General features: G+C 46.2%; 2 protein-coding genes across 3 annotated transcripts in view; both read right to left on the bottom strand.

Moving 5' to 3' along the window:
• Positions 1–19,763, bottom strand: part of LOC135366914 (rap guanine nucleotide exchange factor 4-like) — a 334,286-nt gene that overhangs the window by 146,114 nt on the left and 168,409 nt on the right. The gene's annotated exons all lie outside the window — the stretch shown is intronic.
• LOC135366135 (proteoglycan 4-like) lies at positions 3,150–5,676 on the bottom strand. Its single transcript, XM_064598788.1, has 3 exons — positions 5,568–5,676; positions 5,036–5,112; positions 3,150–4,458 (listed from the first exon to the last, which is right to left on the bottom strand). The coding sequence occupies exons 2-3, from the start codon at positions 5,079–5,081 to the stop codon at positions 3,692–3,694; spliced, it is 813 nt and encodes a 270-aa protein (XP_064454858.1). The 5' UTR covers positions 5,082–5,112; positions 5,568–5,676; the 3' UTR covers positions 3,150–3,691.

The following is a 19,763-nucleotide window of genomic DNA, read 5'->3' on the forward strand; positions in this document are numbered from 1 at the left end:
AGACCCGCATTTGCTTACGCTAGCAGTGAACGCATGTGAACGGACCAGCGGATTGTCGCACGCATTCGCACGCAACGAAACGCAGTAGTGTGAAGCATGCGTGACACCGACGAGAACGCCACTTTCGTCATCAGTGTGTTCGTACGCTATAGATTGCCCGCGTCCACGTTATTTTATGTGCAAATCTTCAGTTCATTCGACTCGCATACCGCTGACCTTATCCTTTCCATCTCAAAGCACTCTCCGCTCAGACATCGCTTAAAATGGAGTCACACGTAATGCGCAGCGCCATCAAGTGGAAACAGTTGGTGTTCACTTACATGGACGTTTTTGTCGCTATGGATATCGATTTGCGTTGAAGATTATTCGTTACTTTTAAAACGCGAAATGCAGGCTTCCTTTGAGTGCATGGTGCTTTGATGCGAACGAGCACGGTATTGTAAAACGCGTTGTATTCGGAGTGTCACGCGGGGGATGAAAAGCGGCCGGCTCGGTGAAGATAACGTTGAAGGGCAGGACGAGACAACAGGCGCGCGTCAACTTTCTGCCGCCGGCCGTCTCAACTCTCTGACATTGGCACCGCCTTTGTTCCCCGGTCGTGGGCGGAGGGAAAGTTTTCCAGCATATTCTACAAGCGTATGTGACGATGTTGGTGATTTCACACGTCATTAGGTGAATTCTGTCTTGTGTTCGACCTACCTCAGTGAACGTGTCCAGCGCCTGATGAAATAACTGAAATAAGAGGTGGGAATAACTTATCCTTGCCCCGACAGGTGCGAGGGCTCCCCCTGGGCAGCCCAACGAGCCCGGGAATGTTCGTACAGAACTCTGACAAATACATCCCACCCCTGGAAACCTTACTCGAACCACGTACTTTGAACCGCGACAAGGACGCTGCTGGCAACGGCCGCCTACGGAAGGAGCCGAGCTGGCTCCGAAAGGTCGGGTGTCTCATTCCTGTACCTTGGCAGAGATTTTATTCACTATTGTTTTTACCCTACCCAACCAGACACACTTGTGTCGAATATGTTCACGTTCAACACTCGTGTTCGTACTGGCCACGGACACGGTAGGTATCATGAGCTCAGTGCCGTTTGCCCGTGCTCACACTTTTGTTTGAACCATTTTAGCTGCAGGCACACGCGAGACGGTTTATTTACGTTTAAAGTTCAAGGAGGAAGCTGCCCCGAAGATATTTGTTCTCGGATAATTATTAAGTTTTGCATGTATCCCCTCTAACGGCTGTTTTCCCTTTCTCTGTCACCGTCTCCGGATGATAATGGGACACATGCAAACCAAAATGGTGCGCTAAAATGATTTCCTTACCCTTTCGACAAACGCAGTTATTTGAGCTAGTACGAGCACCGGTGAATCATTGAAGCTGCTCGGAAAGTTACAGACCTATACGGTTTCAGATCATATTATACCATTACTTCGTGGCAAGCAGCCACTTGTTGCTATTGCTTCGTGGCAAGCGTGGCAGTTAGGCACCGGAGGGATACTAAAGTCAGCATCATCATCGCGTGCGTCACTTTTGTTTTGTCAATAAAAAAACAGCCGACTGTCAGGGCGCACGAGACTGCCCACGGACATTCGGTTCGCAGCAGCTGACAGGAACAGATGACTATTGCTTGGTCTTCTAGCGCTGCGCTAACACACTTTAATGGTGCAGGCAGTCTTGTCGGCTCAATGCATGCCATTGTCCAATCGAGTACTGAGCTCGTTTGTATTGTGTGGAACCTGCTTACCATAACGTTCAAGACAACGCATTGAAAACATGCAAAGTACCCTATTGTTCGTATTGATCCCGGTAGGTATCTTGAGCTGAGTGCCGTTTGGTCGTGTCCATATTTTAGTCTGAACTCAGACTCAATTCCGTTTTAGCTACAGGGGCATGTGGGACGGTTTATCTATGTTTAAAGTTCAAGGAGGAAACTGCCCTGGAGATATCTGTTCTCGGATAATTATTAAGTTTCGTATGTCTCCCTCTAGCGGCTGTTTTCTATTTGCCATCTGTCGCTTTCTCCAGACGATAGTAAAAAATTGTGCGCACCGTCAAAATGTAACCAGCACACTGAGCCTGCTTAGTGATCGGTCATGGCAGTTGCTCATGAGCTGATACATGAGGTAGACCGCGCGTCTACCGAACATTACTGCCCCCGTTACACAGGTAGGTGTACAGAAGAAACGTCAAAACACGTCAGAGGAAACTTCTCAGCATAGACATGAGATCTAAACATGCGGGGATCGTGAAGTTCTATGCCTCCGATGTTCAAGTTAGTTTTGGGGGAGGATAAATAATGCTACACTGAAATTGATTATGCAAAACCTGTGGCCACTTTGGCTTGTCCGTACTAATGTAAGCTTATTGTAAATAACAATAACCCGCTGTTCGATGAATAACGCCACTGATAGCTCAGTCGCAGAGAGATGACTTTGAATTACGCACACACTTTTTTGGCGGGCAGTACAAAACCTTATCCAAACGCCTTAATGACGATACATTTATAATATGATCGTTATTCCGAACAGACAAAAATCGGAAAAGTCTGGCACTCGTAAGTGAATAGGATAACTATTTAAAGAAATTGAAACAACTAAAATGGTTTACTTTGCTTTGCTTTTTTTAGTAAAACAAATTATTTGAATGTTTCAATCTCTTTAAATACTTACCGTTATTCCAAAGCAAGACAATTGCCCATTCTTGTTTCACTGTAGCTGTTACATTGCTCGAAATGCAAGTAAAAGTCTGCAACACCGTGCTGTCAACACTGCTCTACATACCGGAAGCCAACAGACTTGCAAGAGTACTCATCTTCGCAGAACTGTCTTATGGTCGAAGCAATGTGGAAAGGGGCATGGCATATCAAGTGGCGTAGCAGGGTCTGAATGGTGAGGTATTGCAAAGTAGGAGGGCTGGTAAATTTCGACAACCTAAAGATTGGCGTCGAAAAAAGAGACAGAAGGAAACGCAAAACAGTATCCGCAGTATCCGTAGCAGTGCAGCCGCGAAACAAAAACCGACATACCACATAGCACGTTCTCGTCACCCGAACACGACCATCTCTGTTCGAGATGGTCGTGCACCGGAACAACAAGAATAATACATAAAAGAACGTGCCTCATGTAGAACGTGTCCCAAGAACGTGTAAGGTATGTACACACAAATTTATTGACATGCATTTTTAAACAAGTTTCATAATTACTCGACATCTCTATGGAAGCGTATGGACCATAGGGCTTCGCACCAGCAGCACATGCTAGCAAAATGGTGCACTGAAATGTTTCCCTTAAGCACCCTTTCCATAGACCCATTTATTTGTACCAATACAGCAGGCCCAGTATATTAACCTACGAAACTTTGAAACTGCTTGAAATATAATAGCCAGACAGTTTGTCGTCACAGTGCCATTACTTCATCGTGTCCTTGGGGAAACATCCTATGTCATCATCACTTCTCCATCATTTATTGTTGTTGTTCGGCACTGCCTAAAGCAGTTGGTGAGCGAGAATGCTTTGCAGATAAATAATAAAATGGACGTACAACAGTCGGGACTCTGTGACACTGCATTTGTCGGTATCTATAGTGTGCATTTGGCAACGCATCATGTCCTCATCAGAGATTTCTCCCACTGAGAGTGCACTAGCTAAGGAATGCGGTAAGAAAAGCTTATCTGTTACACGTAAAAGTTCAAGCGATACAGTTCCGCAGAACGGGTACAATAGAGAGGAGCACCACCATGCCGATGAGCGCTCCACTGTTCGCAGGCGGTGTTCCGTTCTGACTCATTGGGCTTGCAGCGTTTGCAATCCTTTGAGCACCCCCAGCAATGGAAGCCGCTCCAGGCGCAACAGTGGAAGTTACTGCAGGCTTTGTTGTTGAAGTTTCTGCAGACGTTGTAGTATGAGTCGCTGCGGGCTTTGTAGTGGCAGCTGGTGCGGGCTTCGTAGTGGCAGTTGGTGCTGGCTTCATAGTGGCAGTTGGTGCTGGCTTCATAGTGGCAGTTGGTGCTGGCTTCATAGTGGCAGTTGGTGCTGGCTTCATAGTGGCAGTTGGTGCTGGCTTCATAGTGGCAGTTGGTGCTGGCTTCATAGTGGCAGTTGGTGCGGGCTTCGTAGTGGCAGTTGGTGCGGGCTTCGTAGTGGCAGTTGGTGCGGGCTTCATAGTGGCAGTTGGTGCGGGCTTCATAGTGGCAGTTTCTGCGGGCTTCATAGTGGCAGTTTCTGCGGGCTTCATAGTGGCAGTTTCTGCGGGCTTCATAGTGGCAGTTTCTGCGGGCTTCGTAGTGGCAGTTTCTGCGGGCTTCGTAGTGGCAGTTGGTGTGGGCTTCGTAGTGGCAGTTGGTGTGGGCTTTGGAGTGGCAGTTGGTGTGGGCTTTGGAGTGGCAGCTTCGGGTATACTGGCCGCTGTTGTATCCGTACTGGAACCGGTTGGAGCGGTATCCAGAGAGCCACAGGCTTGAAACAACGAGTTGTGAAGTCAAAGGCAGACCAATTCTGTCAATTATATTTCTTCGAAATTGGCGCTTTAAGAAGGTTCATTCTACACAAGTCTGTCAGGCTAACGGTGTGCAAAATTTGAACCGAGTGGGACTGTGTCGTCTCTCGATCGATGAGAAAGTAACATTAGAGCTGCAGGGGTATAGGGGACTGGAGTCAACGTAAGTCAAAGACTAGTCGAGGGTACGGGCTTGGCGCAAGAACGGTTTGGGGTCAGCTATACCATGTTGCAGGGTACTCAGGGCGAAAAAAGTGTCAGGAAAAGACGCCGCATTGATATATTTTGCGAACGAGCCTTACGGGGCTACGGGGCGCCTGCGTGGAGATCTGTCTACCACTACCACGGTAGTGGTAGTGGTAGTCTACAATTCCGAGACCAACAACGGCAAGCTGTTCAGATAGATAAGTGGGCTAGAATACAAATAAATAAAGCTCAGAATGCTCAACACCCAAAAGCTATTCAGGTCATCCCTTTACGTGTTCGTTATATGCACCAAACTAGTCCATTATTAGAAATAATCAAATTAGCAATTACCTGCACCGCAGTAGAAGAGCAAAAGGAGTGCAATCTTTCCGTTCATTTTTCAACTTGATAGTGCAGCTTCCTGGTATCTGTATCCACAATACAGTGCAATGACAAAATAGTATCGATGTGTATATAGTGGGGTATAAAAGTATTTTGTATACACGAAATACTTAATTCCGTGGAAGAACAGTCCTTGTTAGAAATATCAGCAGGCTTTTGCGCCAATTTAATTTCCTGTCAGAAATTCAGACGCGAGTTTCATGTTGAATTATGAAAACTGGGGCTTCATTGCATCGACGATACGTTCAACAAGGCCCTCACCTAGACAACTAAGGCGTGACAGAGTCGGACGAAAAGGTCCAATGTTCCGTATTCTTTTTCACGGACGGGTCCGTTCTGAATTTTAAATAACTGACAGTGAGATTACATCTCTATATAGTATTGCTTCAACCATTACGAAATTATATTGCTTTGCAACTATACACAATGACAATATAAATCAGCATATATTAGAGAAAAGAAAAGATGGAGGACGACAAACCTGAAGTCTGAACGTTGAAACAGGTTACCTTCTCCTCAGGTCTACATCAGCGTGAAAGTGAGCGGCTCTCTTTTAAAGCGAATGTTTTCCCGAGGCTCCATAGTTTACAAATGTGACATCCGGAGAAGCACTCTGTGACGTCCCAGTGAATCAGCACGAGTAATACAGCCAAAGACGTGCGCTCGATGCAATGCGTAAGCCACGCAAGATCCGGGCACAAAGAACTCCACTTCGATTACGTTTACAGGTCTCCCCCATCGATGAGTGCATGGGTGATGATGACGATAATGGCAAAGTAGAAAGATATAGATATGTATAGTGCCCACATAACGTGAGACAAGCTACTCCACAACGTATTCTGTAAAAGCACACGGCTAGTAAGGTGGTACAACAACGTCCCATTCATCTATGGCCTCAAGAAAAGATTATATATATATAGATATATATAGATATACAAAGGAGAAATAGCTAATGCTCTATGGCTGCACGTTGAGCATATGTTTACAATTTGATCGTGCACTCCCAGCCGGGAACAGCTGCTTCGCTCTGCTTGGAGCTCGTCAGCCTGGCGTAGGGAAGTGACGTACACGAGCTTGGGTCGGCTCCGACAGATAATATATATATATATATATATTATAAGCGACTTGTACTTCAATATGCCGTCATGGTTGGCTGTGACATTAGCAAAATTTGCCAGGAAAACAATTAATATTCGGTACCCTTCTTTTTCGCTGTGCGGTCAATTTGTCCACAGCCACGTAAGTTAATAAAAGCAAATGGGAAGCATTTTCTCGGATAATGAGAAACGATAAATGAATTATATCCCCTCATCCCATCTCGAAAGTCACTCGCCGTAATTTTTGTTGTTACACAGAGTCTCACCCTCTAATTTCATTTCGCGCTCATCGCGGTATAGCAAGCAGCGACAACGAGAAGATAATCGGGATAATCGAGATAATCAGCTGTCATGAACAGGCTTATACCAAACTGCAAAGATCACTGAGACCGTCGCTGTGATCCTGTATTCGCAACACGTTCGTTTTATTGCGCGGACACTTAGGAAAAGTGAAAACCCCGAAGAAAGAAAGAGGACAGCACGGTCTTAAATGGACACAAGAGGGTCCCACAGTCCCAAATTGATTATGTGCGTGCTCGAACACCGTGCGGCAGATTCTAACAGAAAGAAAACCACGCATTCATTAGTTCTTAACAACTGCTTCACTATTTTTTTTTATGTCTCGCTTTCAATTCGGTTCAGTTCAATTCACTGCCTTCGTAGCCTTTAATGGGTATATACACCTGCAAAGAACAGTAAGAAAAAAAAAGTTTGACGTTTCTCCTTCGAGTTCCATCATCACAATAACGTACCACAACATAACTAACACCTTTCACCTTTCAATCATCATCATCATCATCATCAACACCTTTGATACATAGAAAAGGACCTGCAGCTTGTGGAAAGGGATTCTGATGATGAAACTCCAATGAGTTTCGAAACGTCAAACTTTTTTGTTGTTGTATTGTCGGTGTGTATACCCATTAAACATGTAAACCCCGTGCGTTCGGACAATTTTCATGCCTTCGTAGAGTGAAATCAAACAACTCGGGGGGAAAAGGAGCTGACGGCAGGATCCGAACCCGGACGCTCCTGACTCCTCCTGAGTTGTTTATTTCATTGTTTCCGGGCTCTAGAGGCTTACGTGCCCATCTTTGTAACCTGCCTCGGCTAATTCTCGTTGCCCTCGCAGTGTCGTGTCCGTGAGACACATTCTAAGTCGTATTCTGCGCTATCGTTGGGAAGAGATACATTTTGCGACGTATTGTACGACCCTCCGTTGAGATCATGATCAATAAGCCGTGTCAGACGTTCATAGAACCACCTGTCCGATATGCACGTCAAAACCTTATTTTAGTGGTGATGGACTTTGGTAGTTACAGACGGTACTCCACTCCACAGCTCGTGGTTATTTGGTGAAGAAACAATGATAAGACTCACGGTGGTACTCGAACACTCTAAGAAAAAAGGGTGTGAAAAGGTGATAACCTCTATAGAGTTCCCACCTAGGTCAATATAGCGCCTGATAAAGGGGTGTAAAAGGGTGGCAAAATCAATTTCATAGATCCCAATTGCTACAAAAAGGCGTACGACCCACATCGCTCACTGAATCAGCAGCGGTAACCCTATCATTCGTAGGTAACTTTGTAACGTTTTAGGCGCAACATATGAGACAACTATTACCTCCTAAAAGGTGTAACTGCTCTACCATTTCTTCTAAGAGTGAAGTCTGACATTGTCCAGAAAGGTCATTGGTCCCTTTAGCGCATTATGGTGCACGTCAATGTTACTGCGTATCCTGCTATTTACTTTTGTTGTTGTGCAACTTGTGCTGTACTGACGGTTTGGAGCCATAAAAAAAGACAAAAGGAACACGACGCGCGCAATACTTTCGTTCCACACTCAGCAGTAGAAGCATGTTTAAAACCGCGGGCAATTATACGGCACATAGGATAGAATTCACGCGTGCTGCATGTACAGAGACAACGAGACAGGACAAATGCCTCCTTTGTTGCTCTTTCATTACAATTAAGGTGTGCCGAATGCCTGGGCGCGTATTATTCATTGCAGACGTACACACAATTCACGCTTTGTGTATTCACAGAGACGTGCAAGGCATGCGTTATTGGATACTGCACACTAGCGCCTGGGCGATGTTTTTCTTCCTGCGTCACGCGCGCGCGTGTCAGTATGCAGTGAGATCACACGTCAACAGGAGAAGACCTATATGGCGATACTGTACCGCTGCGAGAATGTATGTAGATGTGTAGGCAGTAATTACAGGTTAGAACCATGGTCCCATTTAAACTAAGCAAGGCGATGATTTTGTCCGCTTTGAAACTATACTGACCGTGAAAGAACGAAGAAAGATGAAAGTCACTGAAAAGGTTAGCCAGCTGTAGGGATCGAACCCACATCTTCTGGATTACCGGTCCACGGCTCTACCAATTGAGCTAAGCTAACACGCCTCTCCAGCGACTTTCGGGGTGCGTCATCTGAAGGGACGACAAACCAGCCACTCACTCTCACTCACCCTCCTTTCAATCTTATACTTTCTTTTTTTTTTTTTTTTGCTCACGCATACACTCATTCATACGACGGAAATCGACGCAAGCGGCACCTGTTGATTCTCTCTTGTTATACTGACCGTGTTTCTTTACGCATATTAGAAGCTAGCACGCTTCGCGCAGTGCATGCTTTGCTATGCTAGCGACCCTCGAATACTATATATGTCTTTCTTTAGTAATCATCTTTAATTGGTCTTGATTACTTACTCTCGCCGATTATTATTATGTAAGATCAATCTGGATTCCTTTCGCCCCGGATAATCTCCGGTTTGGACGGCTTCGCCCTCCTTTTGTGTTTGCGCATAATCTCCGCACACGATGTCGAAGCGCGCTCTTCCGTGTGACACGAGACAGTTTCCCGATCTTTAAGACAAACATTCGCCGTCAACGACGACAAATAAATGCGGGGCTCGTATCTCATCTTCTATCCGGTTGGCTAGGCCGGAACAGATGACGCCAACGAACTCCCCTGACGTCCTCCAAAGGCAACGTGATGTCTGAAAGTAATTAAAATCTTCCGTGTCGAAGCGTTTCCGACATCTTGCGCAAACAACACTGTCGTTCAGATTTACATCCGGATTAGTGCGCCGCATTAGGTAGAAGAACACACAAATACGAACATACCGGGCTTCGTTAAGATCTTACTTGCGTAAGGGGCTTTCAGTTTTCCGCAGTCATATCAAACCCGAAGAAAGCCTCTGTCTGGTATGGGGTACGAAAGAGAAATACGTTGCGTATAGGCCTCCGTCGACATGGAGGAGTAATTTCTGTCACGTTATACGGTTCCATCTTTCCAAATATTTCCCTTCTGAAGAAGCTGGGGCCGTTTGATTCAGCACTCGGCGTTAAGTTGGGAAGAAAACGCTCTCTGAGGTGAATGAATGCATGAATGGATGGGTTATGTGGTCCTGGGAAGTATTTTCTCTGTTGCAGACGTAAATCACGAACGGGGGGTTTGTGTTGCTTGCGAGGCGAACGTCTGTGATGTTTACGGAAAGAGCGAGATTGAAGTCTGCACGGGGGGGAGGGGGAGGATTTATTTACAGAAAGAAAGGAAAAGGAAGATGAAAGGGGAAAGATCAGCCATGCTGCACGCCGGCTTATTCTGCTCGGGGGGGGGGGGGTATGTTTATTAAGAAAAAAAAAAGAAAGGAAAGGTTAGCCAGGCAAAGAGCCGGCTTGCTAAAAAGGGGGAATCGAAACAAAGGAAGGAAAGAAAAAAAGAAAACCGGGGGAATCAAAAAAAAAAAAAAAAAAAAAAGGAAGGAAAGAAAAACAAAAAGAACGAAAAAAGAAGAAATAAACGGGTTATTTGGTGAACCTTCAAGAAGGAATGACACCGTGCATTGTCCGCCAGCGCGCGACTGTTGAGCGCGAAAGTTGATTTCTTGGTGGAAAAGCGAAAGTATAGGTTGTCACAAAACGTCGTACAACTCGGCATTCCTGCTTGGTTTTATGATCCACGACGCATGCTTCCGTTATGACTGCGTTTTCTTGTATCGTTTGTACAAACCTTGAAACAAAAGGAGAGTGGAGAGAGCCATCACTTCTGAATCACAAGAAACGGAATCATAATTGTGAGCAACAACAGCAACAACTTTAATTGATGATGATGACTGGGGAGCTTCACCGCCAGGGGCGATACCCCATCCCATTGCTGGTGGTGATGTGGAAAATGGAATGGATGCAGAGCAATCCCGTGACGAGGCTTCTCCTGAACATCATTGATATCTTAGTCAGCTCCGAACAAGTCACCCATTAACGGTTTGCGCTAACACGGTATTTCATTATCCATCAAACACAAACAGCAACCGCAACACCTAAATGAGGAGGAGTCTATCAAATTTATCTGTTGAAATGATGTCAACACTGAAGAAGGTTGAGAATGAAGAAGAAAAACAAAAGCTGTGAAAAGGCACACTATTCCCTTAGCCAAGTACAAGAATGATAATAAACCAGCTCCCGTGGCACAGTGGTTAGGATGATCGCTTTCCACTCCGAGACTGGGAGGTGACACGGGTTCGAATCCTCTCACCGGCTGTGCTCTCTGAGGTTTTCCCTGTGTTTTCCGAAGACTTTTCAGGCGAATGTCGGCACAGTTCCCCCTGAAGTCGGCCCAGGACGCATACTAATCCCCTTGTCCCCCCACTCCTTCCTGCTGTCCTCTCTCCATCTGTCCACATCTGTACGCCGCTCATAGCCACAGTTGCTTCGCGGTGCTAACACGGAAGGTAAAAAAAAGAGTGATTATAAGTTAAAAAGGTTGCATCGCGCAACGTTAGAATCAGCCCCTCATGCAAGAATCAGCAATAAAAAAAAGAAGTCGAAGAAACACAGTCGATCATCGCCCTCTCTGGGATATGTCACGTGCCATGTCCCACGACACGCCGTCAAGTACTAAACACCCCGATAGTAGATCATGTATCAAGAGGATCATTGCTGCGAACGATGCTAGTTCAAACAGCATCTTCCACAACACCACGCACTTCTGATGGAATCCAATTCAGTGAGTAGGTACCTGAGAACAATGTATATGGCCAGCGTGTTGTTTGAGCCTCCAACGCAAGCTGACGGCACAAGAAGCACGATAACGTTCGTTTCGTTTTTGTTTCTACACAGCCCCAAAGCCATCTCTTATTACCTCGCACTACACAGACGCCCATTGATGAGCTACGAAGCACCGGCGAAGCTCCGGAAAGACATCAAGTCGTTTGCAACGTTGAATCGCTACAATACAGAGTGGCGGAAGGGGCTTCCTTTGTGCCCAAGTCAAAGGCGAATAATCCGCTGATCCACTTATACAGGGAAGGCCCCCCTCATTTCCTTCCTGACCCTATACTGGAATGGCTTAGCACATCCTTGATGTTCCTCGCATCAGATGACTGTTTCCTTAAAGCGTGCACTCTCATATCAGGCGCTGCTACTGTTCTCCTTCTCCACCAGCGTCTTTGAGAGTGAGGAGGAAGACGGGGGCAAATGACCAGGACAGGAAGGGACTTGTGATGAGGTCGTTTGGTTCACGTGTCTTCGTTATTCGGTGCAGGTGTTGCTGTCGTTGATGGAGGTGGAGAATGGAGGTGGAGGTGTTGCTCACAGGCAGTGATGGCGGTGCTGGTGGTGGTGACGTTGTACCTCTTAAAACAGAACTTCACCACATAACGCGTTAAAAGCCAACCATTGCGCAGAATGATACATAATACATGTTTTTTTAAGCGATTGTCGCGCAGACGTGAACAGATGGAGAGAGGGCAGCAGGAAGGAGTGGGGACAGGGTGGATATAACACGCGTTTTGGGCCGACTTCAGGGGGAACTGGGTCGACAATCGTATATGGAAAGTCTGCCGGGTAAAACCCAGGCAAAACCTACAGCACCGCAGGTTGTAGGATTCGAACCCACCACCTGCCAGTCTTCAGGACGACCTTGGTTACCACTAACGAGCGGACGCTGGTCAAATAATAAATGCAATTGAACAAACGCATACAAAGGGTTAGAATTATGCCAACTTTATAATACATAGTACAAATACTCAAAAGTATTACGGAAATAGTAAACGATCACTCGCCACCACGTGGCGGCAGAATGAAAAAGAAAGAAAGAAAGAAAAAAGAAAGACGGATTGAACAGACCGACGCCGAAGCTTTTCCCCTGTACATTTTCTTCGCACCCCACCCACGCACGAACGTTTTCTTCTCACACCACCTGGGCTTGATCCGTTCTATTACGGCGGGAACAATGATCGAATGCGGTCTGCCTGCAACGCAATAGTCTGTGGCTGGTCGGGGCACAAGAATAGAGGTGCCAGAACACAAGTGGGGAACGAGAAGCAATCTTCTACCACGAAATATGAGTGATATCCAACCCAGTATGTTTGGAACCCATTCAGCAACGGGGACAACAAAAGAACGGACCCCTTTTTGTTGGGATTCTGCGATCATCACCCACTGAGATGAATGCTTCTATATTCTAAGCGGCAGGGGGTGGGGGGTGGGGAGTAAATTCGGGATCAACTGCAGCTTCTTCCCCCCTAGATTGCAATTACTTTCCATGTTTATCCGTTGACCCGTTTCCTACACCTTCTTGCTGTTCTTTCTCCTGTAGACATTTGGCCTGTAGACCATTTATAGCTACAGTTTCATCGCGGTGCGAAGTGATGGCATCGCTACGCCGGTTGGCCGCTCCAGGAGGAAGGTGAGGGGGGGGATATGTTTAATACAAAGTAAGAAAAAGAGAAGGGAAAGGTTAGCCACGGGGTGGGCTTGCTATTCCCTAATGCTTTCAAGCAATCAGAAGAAAACAGCTGGGATACAGAAAATTATCAAAGAATACAGAATAAACTGCTCCTTCACCTATCATTGCGCATAGGACGCATCAGAGAATGGCCAGGAGTTTAGATTCCCGAAGGAATCGTGTCAGCGCAGACGTGACTTCAGCGTGCTGGGTAGGGCCAAGTAGCACCGCGAGGGAGAGCTCTCGGTAGCCTAGATGAGCAAGGCGGCGCCGGAGACTCGATCGGTGGTCTTCGTACCGCTGGCAGGCAATGAGAATGTGTGGCACATCGGCTTCTACGTTGCACGTTGGGCAAAGAGGTGATGGGTGCTGATTCATCTTAAATAGGAGGAGAGGAGTTCGAGCCACATTCAGCCGCAGCCGATGAAGCAGCGATTCCTCGATGCGCGGGATGCGGCCAGGCACAGCATATGTCATTAAAGGGTCAATGGATTTAAGGAAGGCATTGGTTCGTATAGCTTCTTGCTGAAAGAGCTGTGTGCTGTTGGCAGTGAAGCGGCGGATTTTCAGCTGGCACATAGAGTGCGCAAGGGGAAAGACAGTTGGTTGCTCAGCGTCGTGGGCTTGCCGAGCAAGAGCGTCAGCACGATCATTGCCTGAAATTCCGACATGGCTCGGAATCCATTGGAACACCACTTCGTGTCCCAGTGATACAAGTTCAGAGTGCTGGGCGATGATCGTGGTGTAGGTGTCACTGATGACTGCTAAGAGGCCAGCGCCTCCAGAGCCACTTTACTGTCGGTGAGGACCGACCAGGCCCTGGGAGCACACGAGGAGACATGTCTCAAAGCGGCCAGTAGTGCGAATGCCTCGGCCTCAGCAGATGACATAAGAGGGAGCTTGAAGCCGTGCTCAGCTCGATCCTCTGGGATGCAGAAGGCAGCAGACGACCCAACTAGAGAGACTGAAGCATCGGTGTATATTTGGGTTCGATGCCGGTGGTGACTGTAGATGTGGAACAAGGTCAGTTGGCAGGCCACAACTGTTGGCACAATCTTCTTTTTCCTAAGGCCCGGAATTAATGTTTGTACAGTGGGGTAGTGAAGTGTCCACATGGGTGGCGCAAAGGAGGTCCGGGCGGAAGTTGAGGGGATGTTGCTTCGTAAACGGCAAATAGCTTGACCGAATGCAGATGCGGGATAACGTTGCGCAATGTCACAGAGGTAATGGGCTGGATGGCGGGCAAGATAACGTGTGTACGCGTGTAAGGCGACACTATCGCGAATAATAAGCACCGATGGCTCGCGTGCCTCCGCCAAAACAGAGAAGGTTTCCGTTGTCTTTGGCACTCCCAAACAGAGACGGATACTTCTGGCTTGAATATTGAGCAGCTCCCGCTCGTGAGTGTTGGAGAGCCCATAAAGGACAGGCAGGCTATAGCGCATAACGCCAAGCAACAGGGAGCAGTGCACACGATGGAGGTCAGCACAGGAGGGGCCCCATGTCGATCCACAGAGGTGCCGGAGCACATTACAGTAGATGCGGGCGCTAGCAGAAAGGGAGTTGATCTGCCGCGACCATGTCAGTCCCCTATCAATGATGATGCCTAGATACCGATAATGCGAGACGTAGTTCAGTCTAGAGCCAGCTAGCAGTAGGGGGTACTTGGTGAAGGAGCGACGCGTGAATGCCATAGCTACTGTGGAAGGTGACATAAGAGGTAAACCAGCCTATCGTTCTACCCCGCTCTGCATGTACAGCGGGGAAGAAGGATAGGATGGTTTATGAATGATGGGATGGTATGTAGATGCACCTACAGGACTCCCATAATACACCCACTACATCTCCGATGCACCTTCCAAATCGCGAATTTCACTCATCGTACTACGCATTCTGAAAAAGAAAAAAAAAGTATTTTTAGCCTTTTGGCAATCAGATGTGTTGCCCAAACCATGCCATGAAGGGACGCCTTCGGTCCCTTCACCTTTCAGGACCACTCTCCAAAATTAGACCCCTTCAGGACAATATGCACGGAAGTTTAAACAAAACAATTATTAATAATATCAATATGTAAGCACTACAATAATAATAATATTAATAAAATAAAATAAATTATACGTACGAAGTTCAGGGACTACTTGCAGTACTGGGGGGTAAATTTCAGGGTCGAAGGAGTAACATGAGGAGTAACTGCACTCTAGGGCAGCTGTGAATCCTCCAAAGTTTGCTGTTTTTTATGCATTTTTTTTTCTTGCTTCAAGTGTATACCTATAGACTCGAAAGAGACATCATGACGTGTGCTTAGTTTTGAAATCTTCTCGAGTAATTAAGCACTTACACTCGAGAGCACATTAAGCTATACGGCCTTCAAAAAACTTCAGAATAAGGACGACGAAAAGCTTGAAATAAAATAAAGTGGAGAATGCGGTGCTCAGATAAGAGGGCCCACTACTCCACTTCTTATGAAATTAAAAGACGAAATAAAATATCTAAAAAAAAAGAACTAAGGAAAGGGGCGGACATAGGGTCTCCAGAAATCACACTGGTGGTCACGGTATAGGTCCACCTATTGGCGAACAAAATTCATACTCTCAATGAGGAAAGTAGGAAGTGTGTTTGTCATTTCTTCATGTCCCAGCCTCAGAACATCAATTTCCATCGTGTAAAGTTCATACTCTTTACAAAGCACCCAGAGTCCCGCAGTGTTCAAAAAGGTATTCAATAGTAGCAATGTACCAACTACACCAAGCTCCTACATTGATTGTTCAAAAAGGTACTCCATGAAGGTTCAACAAGACAGAGAGACAGAGAGAGAGAAAAAAAAAAAAACATTTGCGAGGAGAAGAGCACGACAGAGGAGTATGAGATTCCAAGTCTTTTTTCTTTTTTTTTTCAACGAGATGGCGGAATGGCAAAGCGAAAGTTGCACTTCTATCTCAACTTTCCGCATGAGTGGCCTCTCCCGAAGAGGCATCCTATTATTTATTCATATCGCTGCGAGACAGAAACTCCTCACCGAAATGTGCCCATTGCTGTTTATCTTCTTTTCTGTTTGTTTGTAAGGACCCGATTATCCCCCGCCCCGTTGCACGCACCGTTGAAGATTGGAAAACACGCTCTCGAAAAGCCTTCTTAGGTTGAAAGGAGGACTTATTTTTCCTTTTTTTTGAGCAAATTGCGTAGGAAAACAGAGCTTCGTCGGTTCCCTTGCATGGTCTCTCTCTCTCTGTCTCTCTCTTTGTTTTTGTCTGCTGAGTTCAATAAGAATTGCAGGAAATGTTTGAATTTTTCAGCTATCACAGAAGTAATCTAACTTCAGTCGTAAACATATCCGAACTCGATCAACGTGGAGGGATACTTCGCCGCACACGACGTACTGTAATAGGTGATGCACTTGGATTTGCTCTTGATGCGGTGTTTGTTTGGGAAACGCTGCACGACGAACGGAATGTTTTGTGTTGTCTGAAGTCGTCGAAGAATTTCTCTCTCTCTCTCTCCGTATAGATGAGATTTCTTTGGCGCGAGCCCCGTTCTTGTAGTGTATCGTAGGAATCGAAAAAGAAGCACATAGAGATGACAACGCTGCCACAAAAAAAAAAAAAGAAATATGACAAGAGCGCGAAGTGGGAAATGCACTTCTCTGCATTGCAAGATTAATTGTATATTCGCACCGTATCTGCTGTACGCTCTTAAAAATGAACTTCACCGCATAGCACGCTCCTAACCAACCATCATCTCGAACGATATCGTTACCTGCCCTGATTTGTTGAAAACGGGACGCGTACGCCTTTTTTGTGACATTTATACTGTTCATAATTGTCACAAAAAGGGCGTACGCCTCCCGTTTTCAACAAATCAGGGCAGATAACGATATCATTCGAGATGATGGTTGTCTAGGAGCGTGCTATGCGGTTAAGTTCATTTTTAAGAGTGTACTTGGCCCTACTTCTACCGAGATGGAGAACGGAGAGCGTACGGAGCGGAAGGAAGGAGGCACCACACAGTGTCGTCAATGAATTCCAATTCAAAGTAAGACAGCCTGGCACCGTTTCCCTTAGCCTGTGGAGGACGTCGTTTTCGAAAAATGACAAAAAATATTTCGGTTTCATCAGGAAAGGGATTAATCAGTGTAAAAGAAATACTGGATTAATAATTGGATTAATATTAATCCAATTAAATATTGGATTAATAAAATAACATTAATATTATTGCTAAGTAACTTTTATTGAAGTCTAAATAAAGATACTGTGAGCAAACCGGAATGACTGAAAAGACTGCATATTTTTTTGCCCACGCGGCCGGTTTCGGACTCACCATGCTGGACCGTTTACCCCCAAAAGTGGCAGCGTTTGCGTTTAAAACGCGGTCAAAATGGAGGAGTGTACGTTTAGTACCCCTTACTAGCTAAACATAGAGTCACTAAATGCGCTACGCTCCAGAGTGCCGACACTGAGGCAAAAGGGCGAGCAGGAGCCGCCATGTTGTTTCCGTTCAGAGCCGTTTATAGAGAGAGTTTGGCCATTAGGAGGAGCCTATAACTTCACCCGCGTCATGCAACGTCACGGCGGAATGACATCCCTCGGCGCGCTCTACTGTTGTCCAGTCGTCAACAGGTCGCCGACGCCATGTTGATGCAAAGCGTTGTTCACGACGCAATGGGGATGACACGTGTGTATCGCGTCCTTCGAGAACCCTTCGTCCTTGAATCGTTTCAGTTTGATAACAAAGCCCCCATATCACGAGCGCCTGTGAGTTATAAGCCGGCGATTCTGGTAGATTACATTGGGCGCGATAAAAGCACCCGTCGACCAGCCGGTGGACTGCATCCAAATGGCGCCTACCCGCTGGCTGATAAGTGGATTTCGCTTGGATTCAGGCTTTTGGGGCGGTATAGAGCCTCCCTGACGTCAAAACAGGCTCCGCCCGTGAAGCGAAAAAAAATTGAAAGGTGGCCAAACTCTCTCTATACATACGGTTCTGTTCCAGTTTTACCTCCAGCTCCCCCTCTACTTCGCCAGGGGAAATAGATGAAGGTGAAGTCTGGCAGTGGAAGAAGACAACACTTCGAATAGCGCTCCATGGATGGCGCTAAAGGTCAAACGGAAACAACATGGCGGCTCCAACTGGCCCTTTGGCCTCGGTATCGATACTCAAACTAAAGAGTGGTTGTCACGAAATCGCCGTAAAACCTAGAAAAGAGGACAAGAAATTGGAGGGTCCAGCATACCTCCAGTGCCTTGCCCTAGAACAGCCGTGGTTCACAGAGAAAATACTGACAACGTCAGGTGTGGAAAAGTTACAGTAGTTAAAAGTTACACAGATGGTTCGCATGCATTCAGGTGCAACATATTTATGTGAATTTTAGCGACCACTGTCTCGCGCGCTAAAAAGGGTAACTGCGCGTGCGCGTGGGTAAGATCCACAAAAAAGAAAGAAGAAAGCGAGACTGAGAACAGAAAGGCCGCATACAAGTAAGATGTATTGTTCACATGGGTCTGGTTTGTTCCCTGCCTCGTTTTTTTTTTCCCTTTTTTTTCTGGATAATATGGCGCAGGCCGGCTGGCTTTGTTAATGCGTTTGCATTAGGAGTGCCAACATGGAAAAAGCTGTATGTATGCATGTATGTGTGTGTGTGTCCGTGTATGAGATGGTGAAGCCTCACCGAGGAAGCGGTGTAAGTGGACATGTAAATGGGTATAAGAGGGTAAATGTAAATGGAGGTAAATGATTTGAAATGGAAGTAGTCGAACGTAATTAAGAGTAAGAGGTAGGAGTAATTGGAGGTGATTAAAGCAATAAAGTTGAGCTTAAAGGTGATGAGTGTAACATATATGTAATTAAGAGAAAGATTAAACGAAATTAAAGATTACCGAAGGTAACTGCAGGGTACCGGAGGTAATTATATGTAACTAAGGGTAATTAATATCATTTAAAGGGGAATTGAGAGTAATTAAAGCAAATAAACGTAATTAAAGGGAGTTAAATGAAATTCTAGATTACCTCACGTAACCTACGGTTACCTTCGGTAATTGAAGGGTAATTACAAGGTAATTGAAAGTAAGGCTAATTAAAGGTTAATTAAATGGACTAACATATAGTAATTGAAAATGTCGAACCGGAAGTCATGTATAAAAACTGGAGGTGGACCACCGGAACCGGAAGTAGAGAATCGGAAGTCGAGCCGGAACTGGATACCAGCGGTCAAGTATAGACGGAAAGCGGACACCCGGAAGTCCGGTTTAGACCGGAAGTGGATACCCGGAAGTGAAGTATGGACTGAAAAAGGCGCTTAATGATAACGCATTTCTCTCGCATTTACCACTAAATCGCCACTGAATTTTGTTCACAAACGGGTAGTTTCAAGTGCATTCCTACCAAGGAAGGAAATCTTTCTAGCATACGGGAGAGAAGGGTAGTGTAGCATAGGCGACGCACTAGTTGATACAGCACAGTTGCACGATCACGTCACGTGGGATATGTCGTTGGACTATCAGGTCGTCTGGAAGAGGCTGCGTTCCAATACCTCGCGCCCGCGAAGCCGCCTGACTAGGCAGCTGAGTAGACCCCTTTGCTTGTCACTATTGAAATAGGCTTGCCTAGCCGAGGCACCTATGGCGCCATCTCGTTGCTCACACAAGACATGCGTACGGCGCAAGCGCAGCAGGACTGTAATGCGCTAAGTTTGTAGGACATCGCCCATAAACTGTCACATTCACAACTAAACATGTGTTGCAACTCTCTACGCAGTTTTAAAAAAACATACCACTATGTGCAACTTTACATTTAAAGCCAGCAGAAACAGCGGGCACGCTGGTACCGTCAACGCGCGTCTCCATCCCGTCTGT

Source organism: Ornithodoros turicata, chromosome 8, assembly GCF_037126465.1.
Source record: "Ornithodoros turicata isolate Travis chromosome 8, ASM3712646v1, whole genome shotgun sequence".
In the NCBI taxonomy this organism is placed as follows: domain Eukaryota; kingdom Metazoa; phylum Arthropoda; class Arachnida; order Ixodida; family Argasidae; genus Ornithodoros; species Ornithodoros turicata.

Excerpts from the sequence above, each read along its gene's own strand:
- LOC135366135 (XM_064598788.1), bottom strand. The coding sequence starts at position 5,081 with ATGAACGGAAAGATTGCACTCCTTTTGCTCTTCTACTGCGGTGCAG. Across the intron at positions 4,459-5,035 it reads GCTCTTCTACTGCGGTGCAG|CCTGTGGCTCTCTGGATACC; the intron begins GTAATTGCTAAT and ends CGTTGTTTCAAG.